The sequence below is a fragment of the Oncorhynchus mykiss genome, chromosome 1 (genome assembly GCF_057628025.1).
Source record: "Oncorhynchus mykiss isolate SJ-2025 chromosome 1, ASM5762802v1, whole genome shotgun sequence".
Taxonomy (NCBI): domain Eukaryota; kingdom Metazoa; phylum Chordata; class Actinopteri; order Salmoniformes; family Salmonidae; genus Oncorhynchus; species Oncorhynchus mykiss.
In genome coordinates this window covers 90,769,285-90,795,509 of record NC_143022.1, presented here as the reverse complement: position 1 = coordinate 90,795,509, position 26,225 = coordinate 90,769,285, and the positions used below count along the sequence as shown (strand labels likewise).

Genomic DNA, 26,225 nt, shown 5'->3' with positions numbered 1-26,225 from the left:
TGTGGTGAAGCCAGGTAGGAGACCTGCGCCAACTTCCTGTGCTTACCGGAGAGAGAGAGGGACCAGGCAGGCACCGTGTTATGCGGTGGAGCGCACAGTTTCCCCAGTGCGTGTGTATAGCCCGGTGCGGTACATTCCAGCTCCTCGTATCGGCCGGGCTAGAATGGGCATCGAGCCAGGTGCCATGAAGCCTTACGCATGGTGTCCCCGGTTCACCATCACAGCCCAGTGTGTGTTACGCACGCCTCTATGAAGAGGGAACGCAACACCCTGCTATAACTCAACTCTCCGTGAAGTAAAAGAGGTATGGACTGTGGGCGTGAGTAAGGATGACAACAGACAGAATGTGGTACCGTTTACAAGGACTTTATTCCTTTACACGGAAATATGGGGGAAAGGGGCTGGACGGAACCAAAGCAAAGAAGGTAAATCTCAAAGCCCCCTCTCCTATCTTACCTGCCTACCCACTACTTACCTAATTTAGCACCACCTGGTGCCCTAACCAAAATACAGGGGGTGGTCCGACCAGGTCTTACCTAGTGTGCCTAGACAATGAATATACTACGGGTATATGTATGCCCGCGGGCCTCTTGCCTAAACACTCCCTAGGAGCCTTCCCCTTCCCCCCCTGGGAACAAATGAAACAGGAGAACAAATAATTGCTCAAACAAACTAAGAAACAAAGGACATCAAATAAGCTCTACCTGAGCAACAAACTCACAGAACATACCAGCTGCTACCAACAACCAACATAGTAAATTATCCACAGCCATCAGCCTTCTCTCTCAGCAATGACCTCTCTCACATTCAATCTCTCTGCAATGACCTCCCAGCAAAAATCTCTCTGCAATGACCTCCCATCAATGATCCTCAGCAATATCAACCTCCAGCAAAATCTCTCTCCTGAACAGAACATTGGCTTTATATATAGCTTCAGAAGGAATGGGTAATTGGAGACAGCTGTGTCTTGACGAGGGGGCGGGGTCAGCTCTCCACTTAGCCATGGAGTCGACCAATCAGCTGCTTGAGGGATTTCAGGAAGCCATTTCCTGAAATAAACACATGCAAATACACAAACTACAACACATAAACTGGGGAACGTAACAGTGCGGGCTATTCCACCTCGTCGCACTGGCATGGCGACCGGGAGCATTCAACTAGGTGAGGTTGGGCAGGCTCGTTGCTCAAGAGCTCCAGTGCGCCTGCACGTGTCACCTCCACGCACCAGCCCTCCAGTGGCAGCCCCCCGCACCAGGCTGTCTCTCCGTCCTTTGCCTACAGCTCATCAGAAGAGGAGGAGGAAAACCTTTACAATATTTGAGTAAAAGTAAAGATCCTTAATAGGAAATGACTGAAGTAAATGTCATCCAGTAAAAGTCTACAAGTATTTGGTTTTAAATATACTGAAGTATCAAAAAAGTATAAATAATTTCAAATTACTTATTTAAAGCAAACCAGACGGCACCATTTTTTATGTTATTTATTTTTATTTACAGATAGCCAGGGTCACACTCCAACACTCAGACATCATTTACAAATGAAGCATTTGTGTTTATTGAGTCCGCCAGATCAGAGGCAGTAGGGATGACCAGGGATGTTCTCTGTTTAGTGAGTCCGCCAGATCAGAGGCAGTAGGGATGACCAGGGATGTTCTCTGTTTAGTGAGTCCGCCAGATCAGAGGCAGTAGGGAAGACCAGGGATGTTCTCTGTTTATTGAGTCCACCAGATCAGAGGCAGTAGGGGTGACCAGGGATGTTCTCTGTTTAGTGAGTCCGCCAGATCAGAGGCAGTAGGGAAGACCAGGGATGTTCTCTGTTTATTGAGTCCACCAGATCAGAGGCAGTAGGGGTGACCAGGGATGTTCTCTGTTTATTGAGTCCATCAGATCAGAGGCAGTAGGGATGACCAGGGATGTACTCTGTTTAGTGAGTCCACCAGATCAGAGGCAGTAGGGAAGACCAGGGATGTTCTCTGTTTATTGAGTCCACCAGATCAGAGGCAGTAGGGGTGACCAGGGATGTTCTCTGTTTAGTGAGTCCACCAGATCAGAGGCAGTAGGGAAGACCAGGGATGTTCTCTGTTTAGTGAGTCCGCCAGATCAGAGGCAGTAGGGAAGACCAGGGATGTTCTCTGTTTAGTGAGTCTTCCAGATCAGAGGCAGTAGGGAAGACCAGGGATGTTCTCTGTTTATTGAGTCCATCAGATCAGAGGCAGTAGGGATGACCAGGGATGTTCTCTTGATAAGGGCGTGAATTGGATAATGTTCCGGTCCTGCTAAGCATTCTAAAACTAGTATTTTTGGGTGTCAGTGGAGTAAACAGTACGTTAACTTATCTAGGAATGTAGTGAAGTAAAAGTAAAAGTTGAACTGTGACACACAACAAACACACACACTCTCTCCTGGCACATAGTTTATCTACAAGATGAGGATAGTATTATCACTCCTTAATTAAACTATAAACATTTACCCATGGGGCCATGCCACATTTTTGTCTTGCGACAATGAACACATATATTCTTGAAAGAGTATTTTTGATAATACTTCCCGTGATATTGTGCGACAGATGCTGCTGCTTGGGTGCTTGGCTCTGCTGACTGCAGTATGTGGACAGCTTTCACTGCTGTTGATATCTCCACTACTCCCTCCTTACAGCAGAGCATCAGCTTTTCCTGGAGGTCAGAGGTCATCACCGTCTTAAAATCACGACTTTGGTTAAGGATGACGGCAGGCATCTCTTCAGAAACAGGGGGGGCACTGTGGTCTTTAAACCTCTGGAGGAAGTGGATGTTGTCCTCTGTGTGAGAGAACTGCACCAGCTCAGCATCTCTCCTCCTCAGCTCAGCCACCTCCTGCTCCAGTCGCTCCAGGAGGCCTTCAGCCTGACTCACTTCAGCCTTCTCCTGGTCTCTGATCAGCTCCTTCACCTCAGAGCACCTTGTCTCCATGGTGCGGATAAGCTCAGCAAAGATCCTCTCGCTGTCGTCCACGGCTGCCTGTGCAGAGAGCTTCAGAGAGTCCACAGCCCGTCTCAGCTCCTGCATCTCCTTCTCTCTCTCCTGGATTCTCTGCTGGGATTTCTGTTGTTTCTCCCCCACCTGCTTCTGTTTCTCAGTCCTCTCTGCTGCAGCTGAGACTGTATCATGGCCTTTATGTTCATCCATGGTACACAGATAACAGATACACTGCTGATCGGTACGACAGTAAACCTCCAGCAGTTTGTCATGTTGAGAGCAGATCTTCTCCTGTAGTTGTGTGGAGGCTTTGACCAGCATGTGCTTCTTTAAGGCAGGGAAATTATAGTGAGGCTGGAGGTGAGTCTCACAGTAAGAGACCAGACACGCCAGACAGGACATGAGGGCTTTGTGTTTTCTCCCAGTGCAGAAATCACACTCCACATCTCCAGGTCCAGCATAACAGTGAGCAGGAGGAGCAGCATGAGGGGCAGCATGAGGAGCAGCATGAGGAGCAGCATGAGGAGCAGCATGAGGAGCAGCATGAGGAGCAGCAGGAGGAGCAGCAGGAGGAGCAGCATGAAGAGCAGTATGTTTCAGTTTCTCCACCACTTTAGCCAGCAACGTGTTTCTGTTCAGAACAGGCCTTTGGACAAAGGTCTGTCGGCACTCTGGGCAGCTGTAAACACCTTTCAGATCGTCCTGATCCCAGCAGCCCTCAATACAGCACATACAGTAGCTGTGTCCACAGGAAGTAGTCACCGGATCCTTCAGTATATCCAAGCAGATTGAACAGCTAAATGAATCCCGATCTTCAAAAAATGCCTCTGCCATTTTGACACTCATTAACAAACGGCGCAGAGGAGTATCAGAGATAACTTTCGATTTCCTTGTTTTGTGGAGGCCACTCCTCTTCCTCTGCACAGAGTAATACGAAACTTCCTGGTTCTGTGTGTGTGCCGTGTGCAAATCGTTGCCTGCAGGGGACACATTGAGATATCCTGCATCCATGTTTCTCAGTCCTTTCTGCTCTGGCTGAGACTGGATCATCATGGTCTTTATGTTGATCTATCAGACAGATATAACAGATATTCTGCTGATCCTCTATCAGACAGATATAACAGATACTCTGCTGATCCTCTATCAGACAGATATAACAGATACCCTGCTGATCCTCTATCAGACAGATATAACAGATACTCTGCTGATCCTCTATCAGACAGATATAACAGATCCTCTGCTGATCATCTATCAGACAGATATAACAGATACTCTGCTGATCATCTATCAGACAGATATAACAGATACTCTGCTGATCCTCTATCAGACAGATATAACAGATACTCTGCTGAACAGACAGATATAACAGATACTCTGCTGATCCTCTATCAGACAGATATAACAGATACCCTGCTGATCATCTATCAGACAGATATAACAGATACTCTGCTGATCAGACAGATATAACAGATACTCTGCTGAACAGACAGATATAACAGATCCTCTGCTGATCCTCTATCAGACAGATATAACAGATACTCTGCTGATCATCTATCAGACAGATATAACAGATACTCTGCTGATCAGACAGATATAACAGATACTCTGCTGAACAGACAGATATAACAGATCCTCTGCTGATCATCTATCAGACAGATATAACAGATCCTCTGCTGATCCTCTATCAGACAGATATAACAGATCCTCTGCTGAACATCTATCAGACAGATATAACAGATAGCCTGCTGATCCTCTATCAGACAGATATAACAGATACTCTGCTGATCCTCTATCAGACAGATATAACAGATACTCTGCTGATCCTCTATCAGACAGATATAACAGATACTCTGCTGATCATCTATCAGACAGATATAACAGATACTCTGCTGATCCTCTATCAGACAGATATAACAGATCCTCTGCTGATCCTCTATCAGACAGATATAACAGATACTCTGCTGATCCTCTATCAGACAGATATAACAGATCCTCTGCTGATCATCTATCAGACAGATATAACAGATACTCTGCTGATCCTCTATCAGACAGATATAACAGATACTCTGCTGATCCTCTATCAGACAGATATAACAGATACTCTGCTGATCCTCTATCAGACAGATATAACAGATACTCTGCTGAACAGACAGATATAACAGATCCTCTGCTGATCCTCTATCAGACAGATATAACAGATACTCTGCTGATCCTCTATCAGACAGATATAACAGATACTCTGCTGATCATCTATCAGACAGATATAACAGATACTCTGCTGATCAGACAGATATAACAGATACTCTGCTGATCATCTATCAGACAGATATAACAGATCCTCTATCAGACAGATATAACAGATAGTCTGCTGATCCTCTATCAGACAGATATAACAGATACTCTGCTGATCCTCTATCAGACAGATATAACAGATCCTCTGCTGATCCTCTATCAGACAGATATAACAGATCCTCTGCTGAACATCTATCAGACAGATATAACAGATAGTCTGCTGATCCTCTATCAGACAGATATAACAGATACTCTGCTGATCATCTATCAGACAGATATAACAGATCCTCTGCTGATCCTCTATCAGACAGATATAACAGATACTCTGCTGAACAGACAGATATAACAGATACTCTGCTGATCCTCTATCAGACAGATATAACAGATACTCTGCTGATCATCTATCAGACAGATATAACAGATCCTCTATCAGACAGATATAACAGATCCTCTGCTGAACAGACAGATATAACAGATCCTCTGCTGATCATCTATCAGACAGATATAACAGATACTCTGCTGATCAGACAGATATAACAGATACTCTGCTGATCCTCTATCAGACAGATATAACAGATACTCTGCTGATCAGACAGATATAACAGATACTCTGCTGATCCTCTATCAGACAGATATAACAGATACTCTGCTGATCATCTATCAGACAGATATAACAGATACTCTGCTGATCCTCTATCAGACAGATATAACAGATCCTCTATCAGACAGATATAACAGATACTCTGCTGATCAGACAGATATAACAGATCCTCTGCTGATCAGACAGATATAACAGATCCTCTGCTGATCAGACAGATATAACAGATCCTCTGCTGATCATCTATCAGACAGATATAACAGATACTCTGCTGATCAGACAGATATAACAGATACTCTGCTGAACAGACAGATATAACAGATACTCTGCTGATCCTCTATCAGACAGATATAACAGATCCTCTGCTGATCCTCTATCAGACAGATATAAGATACTCTGCTGATCCTCTATCAGACAGATATAACAGATACTCTGCTGAACATCTATCAGACAGATATAACAGATACTCTGCTGATCCTCTATCAGACAGATATAACAGATACTCTGCTGATCATCTATCAGACAGATATAACAGATCCTCTGCTGAACATCTATCAGACAGATATAACAGATAATCTGCTGATCATCTATCAGACAGATATAACAGATCCTCTGCTGATCCTCTATCAGACAGATATAACAGATCCTCTGCTGATCCTCTATCAGACAGATATAACAGATCCTCTGCTGATCAGACAGATATAACAGATACTCTGCTGATCGTCTATCAGACAGATATAACAGATACTCTGCTGATCAGACAGATATAACAGATCCTCTGCTGATCATCTATCAGACAGATATAACAGATACTCTGCTGAACAGACAGATATAACAGATACTCTGCTGAACAGACAGATATAACAGATACTCTGCTGATCATCTATCAGACAGATATAACAGATACTCTGCTGATCATCTATCAGACAGATATAACAGATACTCTGCTGATCCTCTATCAGACAGATATAACAGATACTCTGCTGATCCTCTATCAGACAGATATAACAGATACTCTGCTGAACAGACAGATATAACAGATACTCTGCTGATCCTCTATCAGACAGATATAACAGATACTCTGCTGATCATCTATCAGACAGATATAACAGATACTCTGCTGATCATCTATCAGACAGATATAACAGATCCTCTGCTGATCATCTATCAGACAGATATAACAGATCCTCTATCAGACAGATATAACAGATACTCTGCTGATCAGACAGATATAACAGATACTCTGCTGAACAGACAGATATAACAGATACTCTGCTGAGCCTCTATCAGACAGATATAACAGATCCTCTGCTGATCCTCTATCAGACAGATATAACAGATACTCTGCTGAACATCTATCAGACAGATATAACAGATACTCTGCTGAACATCTATCAGACAGATATAACAGATACTCTGCTGATCATCTATCAGACAGATATAACAGATCCTCTATCAGACAGATATAACAGATACTCTGCTGATCATCTATCAGACAGATATAACAGATACTCTGCTGATCATCTATCAGACAGATATAACAGATACTCTGCTGATCCTCTATCAGACAGATATAACAGATCCTCTGCTGATCCTCTATCAGACAGATATAACAGATACTCTGCTGATCCTCTATCAGACAGATATAACAGATCCTCCGCTGATCATCTATCAGACAGATATAACAGATCCTCTATCAGACAGATATAACAGATAGCCTGCTGATCCTCTATCAGACAGATATAACAGATAATCTGCTGATCCTCTATCAGACAGATATAACAGATCCTCTGCTGATCATCTATCAGACAGATATAACAGATACTCTGCTGATCATCTATCAGACAGATATAACAGATACTCTGCTGAACAGACAGATATAACAGATACTCTGCTGATCAGACAGATATAACAGATACTCTGCTGATCCTCTATCAGACAGATATAACAGATACTCTGCTGATCCTCTATCAGACAGATATAACAGATACTCTGCTGATCCTCTATCAGACAGATATAACAGATACTCTGCTGATCATCTATCAGACAGATATAACAGATACTCTGCTGAACAGACAGATATAACAGATCCTCTGCTGATCCTCTATCAGACAGATATAACAGATACTCTGCTGATCCTCTATCAGACAGATATAACAGATCCTCTGCTGATCCTCTATCAGACAGATATAACAGATACTCTGCTGAACAGACAGATATAACAGATACTCTGCTGATCCTCTATCAGACAGATATAACAGATACTCTGCTGATCCTCTATCAGACAGATATAACAGATACTCTGCTGATCCTCTATCAGACAGATATAACAGATCCTCTGCTGATCATCTATCAGACAGATATAACAGATCCTCTATCAGACAGATATAACAGATAGCCTGCTGATCCTCTATCAGACAGATATAACAGATAATCTGCTGATCCTCTATCAGACAGATATAACAGATCCTCTGCTGATCCTCTATCAGACAGATATAACAGATCCTCTGCTGATCCTCTATCAGACAGATACAGTGCCTTGCGAAAGTATTCGGCACCCTTGAACTTTGCGACCTTTTGCCACATTTCAGGCTTCAAACATAAAGATATAAAACTGTATTTTTTTGTGAAGAATCAACAACAAGTGGGACACAATCATGAAGTGGAACGACATTTATTGGATATTTCAAACTTTCTTAACAAATCAAAAACTGAAAAATTGGGCGTGCAAAATTATTCAGCCCCCTTAAGTTAATACTTTGTAGCGCCACCTTTTGCTGCGATTACAGCTGTAAGTCGCTTGGGGTATGTCTCTATCAGTTTTGCACATCGAGAGACTGAAATTTTTTCCCATTCCTCCTTGCAAAACAGCTCGAGCTCAGTGAGGTTGGATGGAGAGCATTTGTGAACAGCAGTTTTCAGTTCTTTCCACAGATTCTCGATTGGATTCAGGTCTGGACTTTGACTTGGCCATTCTAACACCTGGATATGTTTATTTTTGAACCATTCCATTGTAGATTTTGCTTTACGTTTTGGATCATTGTCTTGTTGGAAGACAAATCTCCGTCCCAGTCTCAGGTCTTTTGCAGACTCCATCAGGTTTTCTTCCAGAATGGTCCTGTATTTGGCTCCATCCATCTTCCCATCAATTTAAACCATCTTCCCTGTCCCTGCTGAAGAAAAGCAGGCCCAAACCATGATGCTGCCACCACCATGTTTGACAGTGGGGATGGTGTGTTCAGGGTGATGAGCTGTGTTGCTTTTACGCCAAACATAACGTTTTGCATTGTTGCCAAAAAGTTCAATTTTGGTTTCATCTGACCAGAGCACCTTCTTCCACATGTTTGGTGTGTCTCCCAGGTGGCTTGTGGCAAACTTTAAACAACACTTTTTATGGATATCTTTAAGAAATGGCTTTCTTCTTGCCACTCTTCCATAAAGGCCAGATTTGTGCAATATACGACTGATTGTTGTCCTATGGACAGATTCTCCCACCTCAGCTGTAGATCTCTGCAGTTCATCCAGAGTGATCATGGGCCTCTTGACTGCATCTCTGATCAGTCTTCTCCTTGTATGAGCTGAACGTTTAGAGGGACGGCCAGGTCTTGGTAGATTTGCAGTGGTCTGAAACTCCTTCCATTTCAATATTATCGCTTGCACAGTGCTCCTTGGGATGTTTAAAGCTTGGGAAATCTTTTTGTATCCAAATCCGGCTTTAAACTTCTTCACAACAGTATCTCGGACCTGCCTGGTGTGTTCCTTGTTCTTCATGATGCTCTCTGCGCTTTTAACGGACCTCTGAGACTATCACAGTGCAGGTGCATTTATATGGAGACTTGATTACACACAGGTGGATTGTATTTATCATCATTAGTAATTTAGGTCAACAAAGATCCTCACTGAACTTCTGGAGAGAGTTTGCTGCACTGAAAGTAAAGGGGCTGAATAATTTTGCACACCCAATTTTTCAGTTTTTGATTTGTTAAAGAAGTTTGAAATATCCAATAAATGTAGTTCCACTTCATGATTGTGTCCCACTTGTTGTTGATTCTTCACAAAAAAAATACAGTTTTATATCTTTATGTTTGAAGCCTGAAATGTGGCAAAAGGTCGCAAAGTTCAAGGGGGCGGTATACTTTCGCAAGGCACTGTATAACAGATACCCCGCTGATCATCTATCAGACAGATATAACAGATCCTCTGCTGATCGATGTGATATTAAACCTCCAGCATTGTCGTGATGAGAGAAGATCTTCTCCAGTAGACATGGTTGCTTTGAGCTAATCACAAATCCAATCAGAGGTCCCCTTCCTCTTCAGAGCGACTGAATCAAAGCAGAGGTCCCATTTCTCTCCAGTGAGACAGAATCAAAGCAGAGGTCCCATTCCTCTCCAGTGAGACAGAATCAAAGCAGAGGTCCCATTCCTCTCCAGTGAGACAGAATCAAAGCAGAGGTCCCATTCCTCTCCAGAGCGACAGAATCAAAGCAGAGGTCCCATTCCTCTCCAGAGCGACAGAATCAAATCAGAGGTACCATTCCTCTCCAGTGAGAGAGAATCAAATCAGAGGTCCCATTCCTCTCCAGTGAGACTGAATCAAATCAGAGGTCCCATTCCTCTTCAGAGCGACTGAATCAAATCAGAGGTCCCATTCCTCTCCAGTGAGACTGAATCAAATCAGAGGTCCCATTCCTCTCCAGTGAGACTGAATCAAAGCAGAGGTCCCATTTCTCTCCAGTGAGACAGAATCAAAGCAGAGGTCCCATTCCTCTCCAGTGAGACAGAATCAAAGCAGAGGTCCCATTCCTCTCCAGTGAGACAGAATCAAAGCAGAGGTCCCATTCCTCTCCAGAGCGACAGAATCAAAGCAGAGGTCCCATTCCTCTCCAGAGCGACAGAATCAAATCAGAGGTACCATTCCTCTCCAGTGAGAGAGAATCAAATCAGAGGTCCCATTCCTCTCCAGTGAGACTGAATCAAATCAGAGGTCCCATTCCTCTTCAGAGCGACAGAATCAAAGCAGAGGTCCCATTCCTCTCCAGTGAGACAGAATCAAAGCAGAGGTCCCAATCCTCTCCAGAGAGACAGAATCAAAGCAGAGGTCCCATTCCTCTCCAGTGAGACAGAATCAAAGCAGAGGTCCCAATCCTCTCCAGAGAGACAGAATCAAAGCAGAGGTCCCAATCCTCTCCAGAGAGACAGAATCAAAGCAGAGGTCCCAATCCTCTCCAGAGAGAGTGAACATGTGTTCTCCTAATCGCTGATAGATTCCAGACAGACACTACTGACCTGTTGTGTACTACATACAATACTTTTTAAAGAGAGAAAATCCCAGCCCCATATCCCACTTAGACATCCCACACAAAAACAAACACCTGTCTGATCTCTCTCTCACACACACACACACACCTCGCGGTTTATAAAATGACGCAGCTAATTTATGGCATCCACTCTGACATCAGAAGACACTAACATCCACTCCAACAGGACGGAGGCTTTAGTAGTATCTTTATCGACTATCTGGAGCATATCTTTATTGACTCTCTGGAGCAGCTTATCTTTATCGACTCTCTGGAGCAGCTTATCTTTATCGACTCTCTGGAGCAGCTCATCTTTATCGACTCTCTGGAGCAGCTTATCTTTATCGACTCTCTGGAGCAGCTTATCTTTATCGACTCTCTGGAGCAGCTCATCTTTATTGACTCTCTGGAGCAGCTTATCTTTATCGACTCTCTGGAGCAGCTTATCTTTATCGACTCTCTGGAGCAGCTTATCTTTATCGACTCTCTGGAGCAGCTTATCTTTATCGACTCTCTGGAGCAGCTCATCTTTATTGACTCTCTGGAGCAGCTTATCTTTATCGACTCTCTGGAGCAGCTTATCTTTATCGACTCTCTGGAGCAGCTTATCTTTATCGACTCTCTGGAGCAGCTTATCTTTATCGACTCTCTGGAGCAGCTTATCTTTATTGACTCTCTGGAGCAGCTTATCTTTATTGACTCTGGAGCAGCTTATCTTTATTGACTCTCTGGAGCAGCTTATCTTTATTGACTCTGGAGCAGCTTATCTTTATTGACTCTGGAGCAGCTTATCTTTATTGTCTCTGGAGCAGCTTATCTTTATTGACTCTCTGGAGCAGCTTATCTTTATTAACTCTCTGGAGCAGCTTATCTTTATTGACTCTCTGGAGCAGCTTATCTTTATTGACTCTGGAGCAGCTTATCTTTATTGACTCTGGAGCAGCTTATCTTTATTGACTCTGGAGCAGCTTATCTTTATTGACTCTCTGGAGCAGCTTATCTTTATTGACTCTGGAGCAGCTTATCTTTATTGACTCTGGAGCAGCTTATCTTTATTGACTCTCTGGAGAAGCTTATCTTTATTAACTCTCTGGAGCAGCTTATCTTTATTGACTCACTGGAGCAGCTTATCTTTATTGACTCTGGAGCAGCTTATCTTTATTGACTCTCTGGAGCAGCTTATCTTTATTGACTCTGGAGCAGCTTATCTTTATTGACTCTGGAGCAGCTTATCTTTATTGTCTCTGGAGCAGCTTATCTTTATTGACTCTCTGGAGCAGCTTATCTTTATTAACTCTCTGGAGCAGCTTATCTTTATTGACTCTCTGGAGCAGCTTATCTTTATTGACTCTGGAGCAGCTTATCTTTATTGACTCTGGAGCAGCTTATCTTTATTGACTCTGGAGCAGCTTATCTTTATTGACTCTCTGGAGCAGCTTATCTTTATTGACTCTGGAGCAGCTTATCTTTATTGACTCTGGAGCAGCTTATCTTTATTGACTCTCTGGAGAAGCTTATCTTTATTAACTCTCTGGAGCAGCTTATCTTTATTGACTCACTGGAGCAGCTTATCTTTATTGACTCTGGAGCAGCTTATCTTTATTGACTCTGGAGCAGCTTATCTTTATTGACTCTGGGGCAGCTTATCTTTACTGACTCTCTGGAGCAGCTGATCTTTATTGACTCTCTGGAGCAGCTTATCTTTATTGACTCTCTGGAGCAGCTGATCTTTATTGACTCTCTGGAGCAGCTCATCTTTATTGACTCTCTGGAGCAGCTTATCTTTATTGACTCTCTGGAGCAGCTTATCTTTATTGACTCTCTTGCAGCAGCTTATCTTTATAGACTCTCTGGAGCAGCTTATCTTTATTGACTCTCTGGAGCAGCTCATCTTTGACTCTCTGGAGCAGCTCATCTTTGACTCTCTGGAGCAGCTTATCTTTGACTCTCTGGAGCAGCTTATCTTTATTGACTCTCTGGAGCAGCTCTGACAGGCCCGAGGGAATAAAGGAAAGAGGTAGAAATGAAGGGAGGAAAAGATGTAGATGTCAGAACTCATCCAGGGGGAAGATGTTGTGGTTTTCTTCTCACAGAGAAGTTGAAAGAACTTGTTAATCTCGGAAACCCGGAACTACAACAATTGAGAATAATTGTGTCAGACGTTACTTGAGTCTCTCCACAAGAGATTATGAATTTATTAATGCTGAGAGAGGGAGACCGACTCTAGTATCATGTGACTATGAAATAACACCGACCATTTCAACCACAAGAGGACAGAGTTGAGCTAACGCTATTCACAATACAATGGCAACATTTGAGTAAACAATACAAAGGAAAATATAAAACGTGTCATGTTTTAAACTTTATTGTTTAAAGTCGGTAGAAAAACTGTTAAAAATCAGAAAACATTCTCAGCTTTTGCCTTAAAGCATCAGAAATCCTCCAGACAGAAGAGATACTCTAGCTCTGGTCCAGGGTGTTACTGCTCAGCCTTCCTTCACTGACCCCCAGGACCAGAGCTAGAGAGAGGGATGGAGAAACAGACAGTATACAGAGACAGACATGGGCCGAGTCCAAAACGGCACCCTATTCCCTCAATAGTAGAGCTGGGTGACGTGGACCAAAATCCATATGGTGAGAAATTGCCTGAATTGATTCGATACTGATAAATAGAACAATCTGTTTATAACATGAATCTGCACCACAGTTTATATTATTCTCCTTTAAAAACTACTAGTTAGATGGTTGTAGCAGTCAATTGTCCCATTAACAAATCACCCATATTGGCAAACTTACTTCATTTCAAACTTCACATTTCTCTAGTATAGGTTACTGCCTACGATAAGTGATCGGTAATGCCGGTGTCGATAATGATCGGTTTAATACGATAAGTGATCGGTATTGCCGGTGTCGATAATGATCGGTTTAATACGATAAGTGATCGGTATTGCCGGTGTCGATAATGATCGGTTTAATACGATAAGTGATCGGTATTGCCGGTGTCGATAATGATCGGTTTAATACGATAAGTGATCGGTAATGCCGGTGTCGATAATGATCGGTTTAATACGATAAGTGATCGGTATTTCCGGTGTCGATAATGATCGGTTTAATACGATAAGTGATCGGTATTTCCGGTGTCGATAATGATCGGTTTAATACGATAAGTGATCGGTATTTCCGGTGTCGATAATGATCGGTTTAATACGATAGGTGATCGGTATTTCCGGTGTCGATAATGATCAGTTTAATACGATAGGTGATCGGTATTTCCGGTGTCGATAATGATCGGTTTAATACGATAGGTGATCGGTATTTCCGGTGTCGATAATGATCGTTTAATACGATAAGTGATCGGTATTTCCGGTGTCGATAATGATCGGTTTAACGTCCTGGCTGTACTATACAGTGCACTACTATTGACCAGAGGCCTATGAAGGGAACAGAGTGCCTTTAGGGACGACCAGAGGCCTATGAAGGGAACAAGGTGCCATGAGGGACGACCAGAGGCCTATGAAGGGAACAAGGTGCCATTAGGGACGACCAGAGGCCTATGAAGGGAACAAGGTGCCATGAGGGACGACCAGAGGCCTATGAAGGGAACAAGGTGCCATGAGGGACGACCAGAGGCCTATGAAGGGAACAAGGTGCCATGAGGAACGACCAGAGGCCTATGAAGGGAACAAGGTGCCATTAGGGACGACCAGAGAGTAAAGCCCTTACACATGTTGCCCAATAAGAGGAACACAGTGCCTCATGTTCCCCAATAAGAGGAACACAGTGCCTCATGTTCCCCAATAAGAGGAACACAGTGCCTTTGACAAGTCCATAGAACAGCTGACAGACAAGATGTTAAGAGTATTATACACCCAACGCAACAACACAACATGGTGATCCTGCGTATTTACAAATTGCAGGGCTGAACACGTTTGCATATTTTTGCTACACAATAAACCCTTACAGCCATTTGGCTCGGCTTGTGTTGCGTACTTACGTAGAGTATAAACATGAGGCTGTGGACAGTGGGCTGTAGAAGACAAGACAGACACCTTTAACTACCGATGAGGTATCCTCTGAAGTCTGTTGCAAGGAGAGAGTGTCTGTTAGGACGTCTATGGGCCAGACAGAGGAGTGTCTGTTAGGACGTCTATGGGCCAGACAGAGGAGTGTCTGTTAGGACGTCTATGGGCCAGACAGAGGAGTGTCTGTTAGGACGTCTATGGGCCAGACAGAGGAGTGTCTGTTAGGACATCTATGGGCCAGACAGAGGAGTGTCTGTTAGGACGTCTATGGGCCAGACAGAGGAGTGTCTGTTAGGACATCTATGGGCCAGACAGAGGAGTGTCTGTTAGGACGTCTATGGGCCAGACAGAGGAGTGTCTGTTAGGACGTCTATGGGCCAGACAGAGGAGTGTCTGTTAGGACGTCAATGGGCCAGACAGAGGAGTGTCTGTTTGAATGTCTATATGGCAGACAGAGGTGTGTGTGTGTATCTATGGGACAGACAGGTGTGTGTGTGTGTGTGTGTGTCTATATATCAGACAGGGGTGTGTGTGTGTGTGTGGTGTGTCTATACAGCAGACAGAGGTGTGTGTGTGTGGTGTGTCTATACAGCATACAGAGGTGTATGTGTGTATCTATGGGACAGACAGGTGTGTGTGTGTGTCTATACAGCAGACAGAGGTGTGTGTGTGTGGTGTGTCTATACGGCAGACAGAGGTGTGTGTGTGTGTGTGTGTGGTGTGTCTATACGGCAGACAGAGGTGTGTGTGTTCTCCCTGAGGTGAGTATCAGTCAGATTCAGAGAGCAGTGGAGAGACCTCTGTATACAACACAACACACACACAAAATACTGTACAGACAGTACAATAAATACACACTCATACAGTGATAACATGATCAAATACCATCCATAGACAAGTTATACTATGTAATGCCCCCCCCCTCCACCACTGACTTCTGAAGGTTGAAGTTCAGGACTACTTTTTACACTGAGGTATTTTGTCCCTATAAATACTGTTTCATTCAGAATTATCGTGACGTCTAGATGCTTAAGAAGAGAATGACATTCAACATGACCCGTCTGTCTTTACACAGGCAACAGTGTGTGTGTTCAACACTCAATCAAAACTACAGACAGCAATCACATAGCTGTCAATCTATCGAACCAATCAGAGCAGAGTATCAGAACATACACAGAGGCTCTAACTAATGAATGCGGAAGCACAACAATTTGCTCACACACACACCTCTCCAATGACTACATCACATCAGTTTGGGCTTGTTGGTTTCTACTCCTGTGCTTTGAAGGGAGAAGACCTTCAGAAAAGGCTGTCTGACAAACTCACTCACGGGACTACAAACCCCAGGTTGCTCGAAAAGTAGGAAGTCTGCATCCAAATCTATTGCTTCAAATGTGAAAGGTCATGGCAATGCCTTGTGGGAAAAAATTAACAGTTATAACACAGTGTTGGGTGGAGTTGCCCCTAGACGCTGATCTTAAGTCAGCTTCACATTTTCCCCACTAATGGTTAAGGTTAGGATTGGGGGAGGAGAAGCAGCTCCTAGTTCTGTACTTAGGGGAAACTTCACCCCCTTACACACAGCCAGAACTCCCCATCAGACAGACAACACAGAGGTTTCAATACGACAGGACGTTGTCATGGATACTCAATAGATCCATGATGTGTGGGGGGGGGGGGGCACGACGCATACCACTATACACAGAACTGAACCCCGAAAACACACCTTGGGTCGTACTCATTACTGCATACCGTAGCAAAACGTTTTGCATCGGAAAACAAACGGTTCTCATTGGACCAATGGAGGTAGGTCCCTTCCTGTTTGCTCCGTTCAGCTTCCAGTGAATACGACTCTTGAACTTGAGATCTGCGATTATTATAGTCTAACAGCACAATAAAAATGTTAAAAAGTATTGAAGTGAAGCATATTGACCAAGAAGAGTAAAGGTGGATAACTAATGTAGCTTTATCTTCATTTTCTGGTTGAGTTACTATGAAGTCTGGGCAGAAATAAAGGACTTGAAGTCTTAAAGATGTATACGGATGGATATCGCAACAATAAAGGAGAATAAACCCATGTGTGGTCATATGTTAGTATAATAGATAAATACAGTTTACAGTTCTTTCAGAAAACTAAATGATATCACCCAGTAGTGTTGGTTTCTTTCTCTTCTTGTTTCACATGAAAATATAGAAATCTTTGTTTTCATTCCCAATAAAAAAAAAAAAATAGAAAAGGTCACTTAAAAACACAGAGAGACAAACAGAAACGGAGAGAACATTCCAGAAAATCCCCCCCCGCCCCAAAATCCCAGGCAGTTGGAGGTTCTAAGCGTTGTTCCTTTGCGCCCAAAAAGGAAAGTAGTTCCGACCAAGGACAAATAGTCCCCCTAGTCGAGAGGGCCCTGGAAGATGAGTCTAACGTATCCCTGCTCGCCACTCAGTTGCTGGGCGCAGAAGGGACAGGAGGCGTGGAAGGTGTGTGTTCCGTGCGGCAGCGGGATCTGACTCCAGAACACAGCCGTCTTCTCGGAACACACGTGACCACACGGTGAGAAGGCGTGGGTGGGCGGAGCCGTGTCCAGATAGAAGCTTGCCTCGCAGCCCAACCAGAGGGGAACGTACGGCCCAGTGGCTCGACACATAGGACACTCCCTGCTCCAGCCCTGTTCCCTCTCCTCCTGGTCCCGGTCCAGCCTGTCTCTGTCCCGTTCCAGCCTGTCTCTGTCCCGGTCCAGCCTGTCTCTGTCCCGGTGGCTTCCCCAGTTGTGGTAACCATGGACGTGGCCACACTGGAGATAGACCCATGGCTGCTTCTCATCTGGGGTGTCCTACAGTAGATGAGATACATTGTAAGTAATGGAAGAGTCACCAGCAACACATACAGCAACAACAAAAACACTTGGATACATCAGAAAATATAGAACAGAAACCACCTGCTGCCTTCTCTACAACTGGTCTTTCTCTACAGAAACCCCCTGCTGCCTTCTCTACAACTGGTCTTTCCCTACAGAAACCCCCTGCTGCCTTCTCTTCTCTACAACTGGTCTTTCCCTACAGAAACCCCCTGCTGCCTTCTCTTCTCTACAACTGGTCTTTCTCTACAGAAACCCCCTGCTGCCTTCTCTACAACTGGTCTTTCCCTACAGAAACCCCCTGCTGCCTTCTCTACAACTGGTCTTTCCCTACAGAAACCCCCTGCTGCCTTCTCTTCTCTACAACTGGTCTTTCTCTACAGAAACCCCCTGCTGCCTTCTCTTCTCTACAACTGGTCTTTCTCTACAGAAACCCCCTGCTGCCTTCTCTGCTCTACAACTGGTCTTTCTCTACTGAAACCCCCTGCTGCCTTCTCTGCTCTACAACTGGTCTTTCTCTACTGAAACCCCCTGCTGCCTTCTCTACAACTGGTCTTTCCCTACAGAAACCCCCTGCTGCCTTCTCTTCTCTACAACTGGTCTTTCCCTACAGAAACCCCCTGCTGCCTTCTCTTCTCTACAACTGGTCTTTCCCTACAGAAACCCCCTGCTGTCTTCTCTACAACTGGTCTTTCCCTACAGAAACCCCCTGCTGCCTTCTCTACAACTGGTCTTTCCCTACAGAAACCCCCTGCTGCCTTCTCTTCTCTACAACTGGTCTTTCTCTACAGAAACCCCCTGCTGCCTTCTCTTCTCTACAACTGGTCTTTCTCTACAGAAACCCCCTGCTGCCTTCTCTGCTCTACAACTGGTCTTTCTCTACTGAAACCCCCTGCTGCCTTCTCTGCTCTACAACTGGTCTTTCTCTACTGAAACCCCCTGCTGCCTTCTCTACAACTGGTCTTTCCCTACAGAAACCCCCTGCTGCCTTCTCTTCTCTACAACTGGTCTTTCCCTACAGAAACCCCCTGCTGCCTTCTCTTCTCTACAACTGGTCTTTCCCTACAGAAACCCCCTGCTGTCTTCTCTACAACTGGTCTTTCCCTACAGAAACCCCCTGCTGCCTTCTCTACTCTACAACTGGTCTTTCCCTACAGAAACCCCCTGCTGCCCTCTCTTCTCTACAACTGGTCTTTCCCTACAGAAACCCCCTGCTGCCTTCTCTACAACTGGTCTTTCCCTACAGAAACCCCCTGCTGCCTTCTCTACAACTGGTCTTTCCCTACAGAAACCCCCTGCTGCCTTCTCTACAACTGGTCTTTCCCTACAGAAACCCCCTGCTGTCTTCTCTACAACTGGTCTTTCCCTACAGAAACCCCCTGCTGCCTTCTCTACAACTGGTCTTTCTCTACAGAAACCCCCTGCTGCCTTCTCTACAACTGGTCTTTCTCTACAGAAACCCCCTGCTGCCTTCTCTACAACTGGTCTTTCCCTACAGAAACCCCCTGCTGCCTTCTCTACAACTGGTCTTTCCCTACAGAAACCCCCTGCTGTCTTCTCTACAACTGGTCTTTCCCTACAGAAACCCCCTGCTGCCTTCTCTACAACTGGTCTTTCCCTACAGAAACCCCCTGCTGCCTTCTCTTCTCTACAACTGGTCTTTCCCTACAGAAACCCCCTGCTGCCTTCTCTACAACTGGTCTTTCCCTACAGAAACCCCCTGCTGCCTTCTCTACAACTGGTCTTTCTCTACAGAAACCCCCTGCTGCCTTCTCTACAACTGGTCTTTCCCTACAGAAACCCCCTGCTGCCTTCTCTTCTCTACAACTGGTCTTTCCCTACAGAAACCCCCTGCTGCCTTCTCTACAACTGGTCTTTCCCTACAGAAACCCCCTGCTGCCTTCTCTTCTCTACAACTGGTCTTTCCCTACAGAAACCCCCTGCTGCCTTCTCTTCTCTACAACTGGTCTTTCCCTACAGAAACCCCCTGCTGCCCTCTCTTCTCTACAACTGGTCTTTCTCTACAGAAACCCCCTGCTGCCTTCTCTACAACTGGTCTTTCCCTACAGAAACCCCCTGCTGCCTTCTCTACAACTGGTCTTTCCCTACAGAAACCCCCTGCTGCCTTCTCTTCTCTACAACTGGTCTTTCCCTACAAAAACCCCCTGCTGCCTTCTCTTCTCTACAACTGGTCTTTCCCTACAGAAACCCCCTGCTGCCTTCTCTTCTCTACTACTGGTCTTTCTCTACTAGCTCTGACTTTACCGATTGCTACTTTATTAAGGAGAAATGTACTGACTATGACTGAGATGTGGTTGTCCCACCTAGCCACTAACTGTAGTGACTCTGGATAAGAGAGTCTGCTAAATGACTCACTACTGTAGTGACTCTGGATAAGAGAGTCTGCTAAATGACTCCCTACTGTAGTATCTCTGGATAAGAGAGTCTGCTAAATGACTCACTACTGTAGTGACTCTGGATAAGAGAGTCTGCTAAATGACTCACTACTGTTGTGACTCTGGATAAGAGAGTCTGCTAAATGACTCACTACTGTAGTGACTCTGGATAAGAGAGTCTGCTAAATGACTAAATGTCTGGCTCAGTTGATAGAGCATGGTGCCATCAGCACCAGGGTCGTGAGTTTGATTCCCGCTGGGGCAACCAATAGGACAATGTATGTAATAACTGTTGTAAGTTGCTTTGGATAAGAGCATGTGCAGGGAGGGGGGGGCATATTTTCTATTGTATTGTCATTGTATTAGGGAGGGAACTTGCCTTGCGTCTCATGGAGGGGAAGGCCAGGGTGTTGAAGCCGACGGGACACTGGGGCCGGGCTGCGTTGATTTCCTGACGTAGCGCCTCCAGGTGTTTGATGGTGGGGGTGCGGCTCAGGCCCTCGGCCGTGCGCCACAGGAGCGTGGCTCCACACAGGTCTATCAGAGAGCCATCCACCAGCTCCTGGCTCTCTGCCTCTACCTGAGGGGAGAGGGGACAATCTTCAAAACACGCAACAATATACACAACAATACGCGTCATTTCATCAGAACTGGCGTTAAAGTAACATCACACATTAAAGCTACTTTCAAAATGTTCAGATGATTACACTGTAACAAAAAGTACTGAGACTCACTGAGTATCTGTGCATGACTCCACTCTCTGTCACACTGAGTATCTGTGCATGACTTCACTCTCTGTCACACTGAGTATCTGTGCATGACTTCACTCTCAGTCACACTGAGTATCTGTGCATGACTTCACTCTCTGTCACACTGAGTATCTGTGCATGACTCCACTCTCTGTCACACTGAGTATCTGTGCATGACTCCACTCTCTGTCACACTGAGTATCTGTGCATGACTTCACTCTCTCTGTCACACTGAGTATCTGTGCATGACTCCACTCTCTGTCACACTGAGTATCTGTGCATGACTTCACTCTCTGTCACACTGAGTATCTGTGCATGACTTCACTCTCTGTCACACTGAGTATCTGTGCATGACTTCACTCTCTGTCACACTGAGTATCTGTGCATGACTTCACTCTCTGTCACACTGAGTATCTGTGCATGACTTCACTCTCTGTCACACTGAGTGTCTGTGCATGACTTCACTCTCTGTCACACTGAGTATCTGTGCATGACTTCACTCTCTGTCACACTGAGTATCTGTGCATGACTTCACTCTCTGTCACACTGAGTATCTGTGCATGACTTCACTCTCTCAGTCACAAACACTATCTGTGCATGACTTCACTCTCTGTCACACTGAGTATCTTGTGCATGACTTCACTCTCTCAGTCACACTGAGTATCTGTGCATGACTTCACTCTCTCAGTCACACTGAGTATCTGTGCATGACTCCACTCTCTCAGTCACACTGAGTATCTTGTGCATGACTTCACTCTCTCAGTCACACTGAGTATCTTGTGCATGACTCCACTCTCTCAGTCACACTGAGTATCTTGTGCATGACTTCACTCTCTCAGTCACACTGAGTATCTGTGCATGACTTCACTCTCTCAGTCACACTGAGTATCTTGTGCATGACTTCACTCTCTCAGTCACACTGAGTATCTGTGCATGACTTCACTCTCTCAGTCACACTGAGTATCTTGTGCATGACTCCACTCTCTCAGTCACACTGAGTATCTTGTGCATGACTTCACTCTCTCAGTCACACTGAGTATCTGTGCATGACTTCACTCTCTCAGTCACACTGAGTATCTTGTGCATGACTTCACTCTCTCAGTCACACTGAGTATCTTGTGCATGACTTCACTCTCTCAGTCACACTGAGTATCTTGTGCATGACTTCACTCTCTCAGTCACACTGAGTATCTGTGCATGTACACAGGTGCTCTTCACGCTGCTACAAGGTGTGAGCTACGGGACCAAAACAGCGGAGAAGTTTAGCCGCGCGCTTCAACGCTCTTAGTTGTTGAGGAAATGGACCGGACAATACTGCTGTTTACTTTGTGCATCTCTGAGTACTTTTAAGGAGCACAGTGTTGAAGGGGTGTAGTGTCTCATATAGCCCTGTAGATGGCAGGCTAGCCCATCTGTTCTCCACATCTCTGTATGGAGGTTGGAGAGCTGGTACACATTACTGACACACACACACACACACAACTCAGATCCTGTCTCAAACACAGCCAACTCACATCCTGTCTCAAACACGACACCCAACTCACATCCTGTCTCTTACACGACACCCAACTCACATCCTGTCTCTTACACGACACTACACCCAACTCACATCCCGTCTCTTACACGACACTACACCTAACTCACATCCCGTCTCTTACACGACACCCAACTCACATCCTGTCTCAAACACGACACCAAACTCACATCCTGTCTCTTACACGACACTACACCCAACTCACATCCTGTCCCTTACACGACACCAAACTCACATCCTGTCTCAAACGCACACTAGTACTGGCATCTCCTGCACACACACACATTAATCATGTCACACTCTCATTATAAATCAAGGCAGACTTTTATCAACACATACTGTAAGGACTCCAGGCCCTGGGGAGGGTGTGAGGGTGTGAGTGTGTTCTCCTATGGGTCTATCCTTAATTACAATCACTTCAACCCTGAACACTCAGACTGGGGAAGGACAAACAGGCCCACTGGCACTGGGTTCTGGTGGTGTGTGTGTGTGTGTGTGTGTGTGTGTGTGTGTGTGTGTGTGTGTGTGTGTGTGTGTGAACATGTCTGCATGTGCATATCTGTGTGGATGGTCTGTGCATGTGTGTGAAGGGCGTACTGTAGGACACTATGCTGCAGTGTTGACCTCTTCTGTTTTCCCCAGTCACCTGCCTGGTGGACAGAGTCCTCTACTGACCGACCGACGGACACACACACAGAACCAGTCACATCCCATTTAACATAGACACATGCTGTCATATATCCTGTAAATACTACTATCTAAATGTACAACTACAGGCTGGGCCATAGGCTACAGCCTCAAATCAACTACAGGCTGGGTATACTGCCATAGGCTACAGCCTCAATCAACTACAGGCTGGGTATACTGCCATAGGCTACAGGCTCAAATCAACTACAGGCTGGGCCATAGGCTACAGCCTCAAAATCAACTACAGGCTGGGTATACTGCCATAGGCTACAGGCTCAAATCAACTACAGGCTGGGTATACTGCCATAGGCTACAGGCTCAAATCAACTACAGGCTGGGTATACTGCCATAGGCTACAGCCTCAAATCAACTACAGGCTGGGTATACTGCCATAGGCTACAGCCTCAAATCAACTACAGGCTGGGTATACTGCCATAGGCTACAGCCTCAAATCAACTACAGGCTGGGTATAATGCCATAGGCTACAGCCTCAAATCAACTACAGGCTGGGTATACTGCCATAGGCTACAGCCTCAAATCAACTACAGGCTGGGTATACTGCCATAGGCTACAGCCTAAAATCAACTACAGGCTGGGTATACTGCCATAGGTTACAGCCTCAAATCAACTACAGACTGGGCCATGGGTTACAGCCTCAAATCAACTACAGGCTGGGTATACTGCCATAGGTTACAGGCTCAAATCAACTACAGGCTGGGTATACTGCCATAGGCTACAGCCTAAAATCAACTACAGGCTGGGTATACTGCCATAGGTTACAGCCTCAAATCAACTACAGACTGGGCCATGGGTTACAGCCTCAAATCAACTACAGGCTGGGTATACTGCCATAGGTTACAGGCTCAAATCAACTACAGGCTGGGTATACTGCCATAGGCTACAGGCTCAAATCAACTACAGGCTGGGTATACTGCCATAGGCTACAGCTTCAAATCAACTACAGGCTGGGTATACTGCCATAGGCTACAGGCTCAAATCAACTACAGGCTGGGTATACTGCCATAGGCTACAGGCTCAAATCAACTACAGGCTGGGCCATGGGTTACAGCCTCAAATCAACTACAGGCTGGGTATACTGCCATGGGTTACAGCCTCAAATCAACTACAGGCTGGGTATACTGCCATAGGCTACAGGCTCAAATCAACTACAGGCTGGGTATACTGCCATAGGCTACAGCCTCAAATCAACTACAGGCTGGGCCATAGGCTACAGGCTCAAATCAACTACAGGCTGGGTATACTGCCATAGGCTACAGGCTCAAATCAACAGGGAAGGTAGGTGACTGCATTACATTATACAGGAGGGAACAGGGAAGGTAGGTGACTGCACTACTTTATACAGGAGGGAACAGGGAAGGTAGGTGACTGCACTACTTTATACAGGAGGGAACAGGGAAGGTAGGTGACTGCACTACTTTATACAGGAGGGAACAGGAAAGGTAGGTGACTGCAGAGGCTCTCCAGAGGGTAGTGAGGTCTGCACAACGCATCACCGGGGGCAAACTACCTGCCCTCCAGGACACCTACACCACCCGATGTCACAGGAAGGCCATAAAGATCATCAAGGACATCAACCACCCGAGCCACTGCCTGTTCACCCCGCTATCATCCAGAAGGCGAGGTCAGTACAGGTGCATCAAAGCTGGGACCGAGAGACTGAAAAACAGCTTCTATCTCAAGGCCATCAGACTGTTAAACAGCCACCACTAACATTGAGTGGCTGTCGCCAACACACTGACACTGACTCAACTCCAGCCACTTTAATAATGGGAATTGATGGGAAATGATGTAAATATATCACTAGCCACTTTAAACAATGCTACCTTATATAAATGTTACTTACCCTACATTATTCATCTCATATGCATACGTATATACTGTACTCTATATCATCGACGGTATCCTTATGTAATACATGTATCACTAGCCACTTTATACTATACTATGCCACTTTGTTTACATACTCATCTCATATGCATACGTATATACTGTACTCTATATCATCGACTGTATCCTTATGTAATACATGTATCACTAGCCACTTTAACTATGCCACTTTGTTTACATACTCATCTCATATGTATATACTGTACCCGATACCATCTACTGTATCTTGCCTATGCTGCTCTGTACCATCACTCATTCATATATCCTTATGTACATATTCTTTATCCCCTTACACTGTGTACAAGACAGTAGTTTTGGAATTGTTAGTTAGATTACTTGTTATTACTGCATTGTCGGAACTAGAAGCACAAGCATTTCGCTACACTCGCATTAACATCTGCTAACCATGTGTATGTGACAAATAAAATTTGATTTGATTTATTTGATTTGATTTGACTGCACTACTTTATACAGGAGGGAACAGGGAAGGTAGGTGACTGCATTACTTTATACAGGAGGGAACAGGGAAGGTAGGTGACTGCATTACTTTATACAGGAGGGAACAGGGAAGGTAGGTGACTGCACTACTTTATACAGGAGGGAACAGGGAAGGTAGGTGACTACACTACTTTATACAGGAGGGAACAGGGAAGGTAGGTGACTGCACTACTTTATACAGGAGGGAACAGGAAAGGTAGGTGACTGCATTACTTTATACAGGAGGGCTCAGGGAAGGTAGGTGACTGCATTACTTTATACAGGAGGGACCAGGGAAGGTAGGTGACTACACTACTTTACACAGGAGGTCATTTTCCTGTGGCATTGTGTAGATCCGTGGTTCCCAACCGGTGGGCCGAGGCCTTGAGGAAGTCTGCCCTGGGAAACTTTATTTTTTAAACACTTATTAACGTGACCAGTGGACTTTTGACTTG

The 26,225-nt window shown here is 45.0% G+C and overlaps 2 protein-coding genes across 3 annotated transcripts in view; both read right to left on the bottom strand.

Moving 5' to 3' along the window:
* Window positions 1-350: 350 nt before the first annotated feature.
* On the bottom strand, window positions 351-3,862 carry LOC110513354 (E3 ubiquitin-protein ligase TRIM47). Its single transcript, XM_090183982.1, has one exon. It carries the CDS (start codon window positions 3,797-3,799, stop codon window positions 2,456-2,458), a length of 1,344 nt encoding a protein of 447 aa, XP_090040108.1. The 5' UTR covers window positions 3,800-3,862; the 3' UTR covers window positions 351-2,455.
* A 9,629-nt stretch (window positions 3,863-13,491) lies between these two features.
* The window catches only part of LOC118943940 (E3 ubiquitin-protein ligase pellino homolog 1), a 55,839-nt gene continuing 43,105 nt past the window's right edge, over window positions 13,492-26,225 (bottom strand). The window contains exons 7-8 of one of the 2 annotated variants that reach the window (XM_090181876.1): window positions 20,795-20,995; window positions 13,492-17,995 (exon numbers count right to left, since the gene is read on the bottom strand). In XM_090181876.1, the coding sequence (XP_090038002.1) occupies window positions 17,555-17,995; window positions 20,795-20,995 (642 nt within the window). In that variant the 3' untranslated portion in view covers window positions 13,492-17,554. The remainder of the gene's footprint in view (window positions 17,996-20,794; window positions 20,996-26,225) is intronic. The other variant, XM_090181878.1, reaches the window with a different exon arrangement.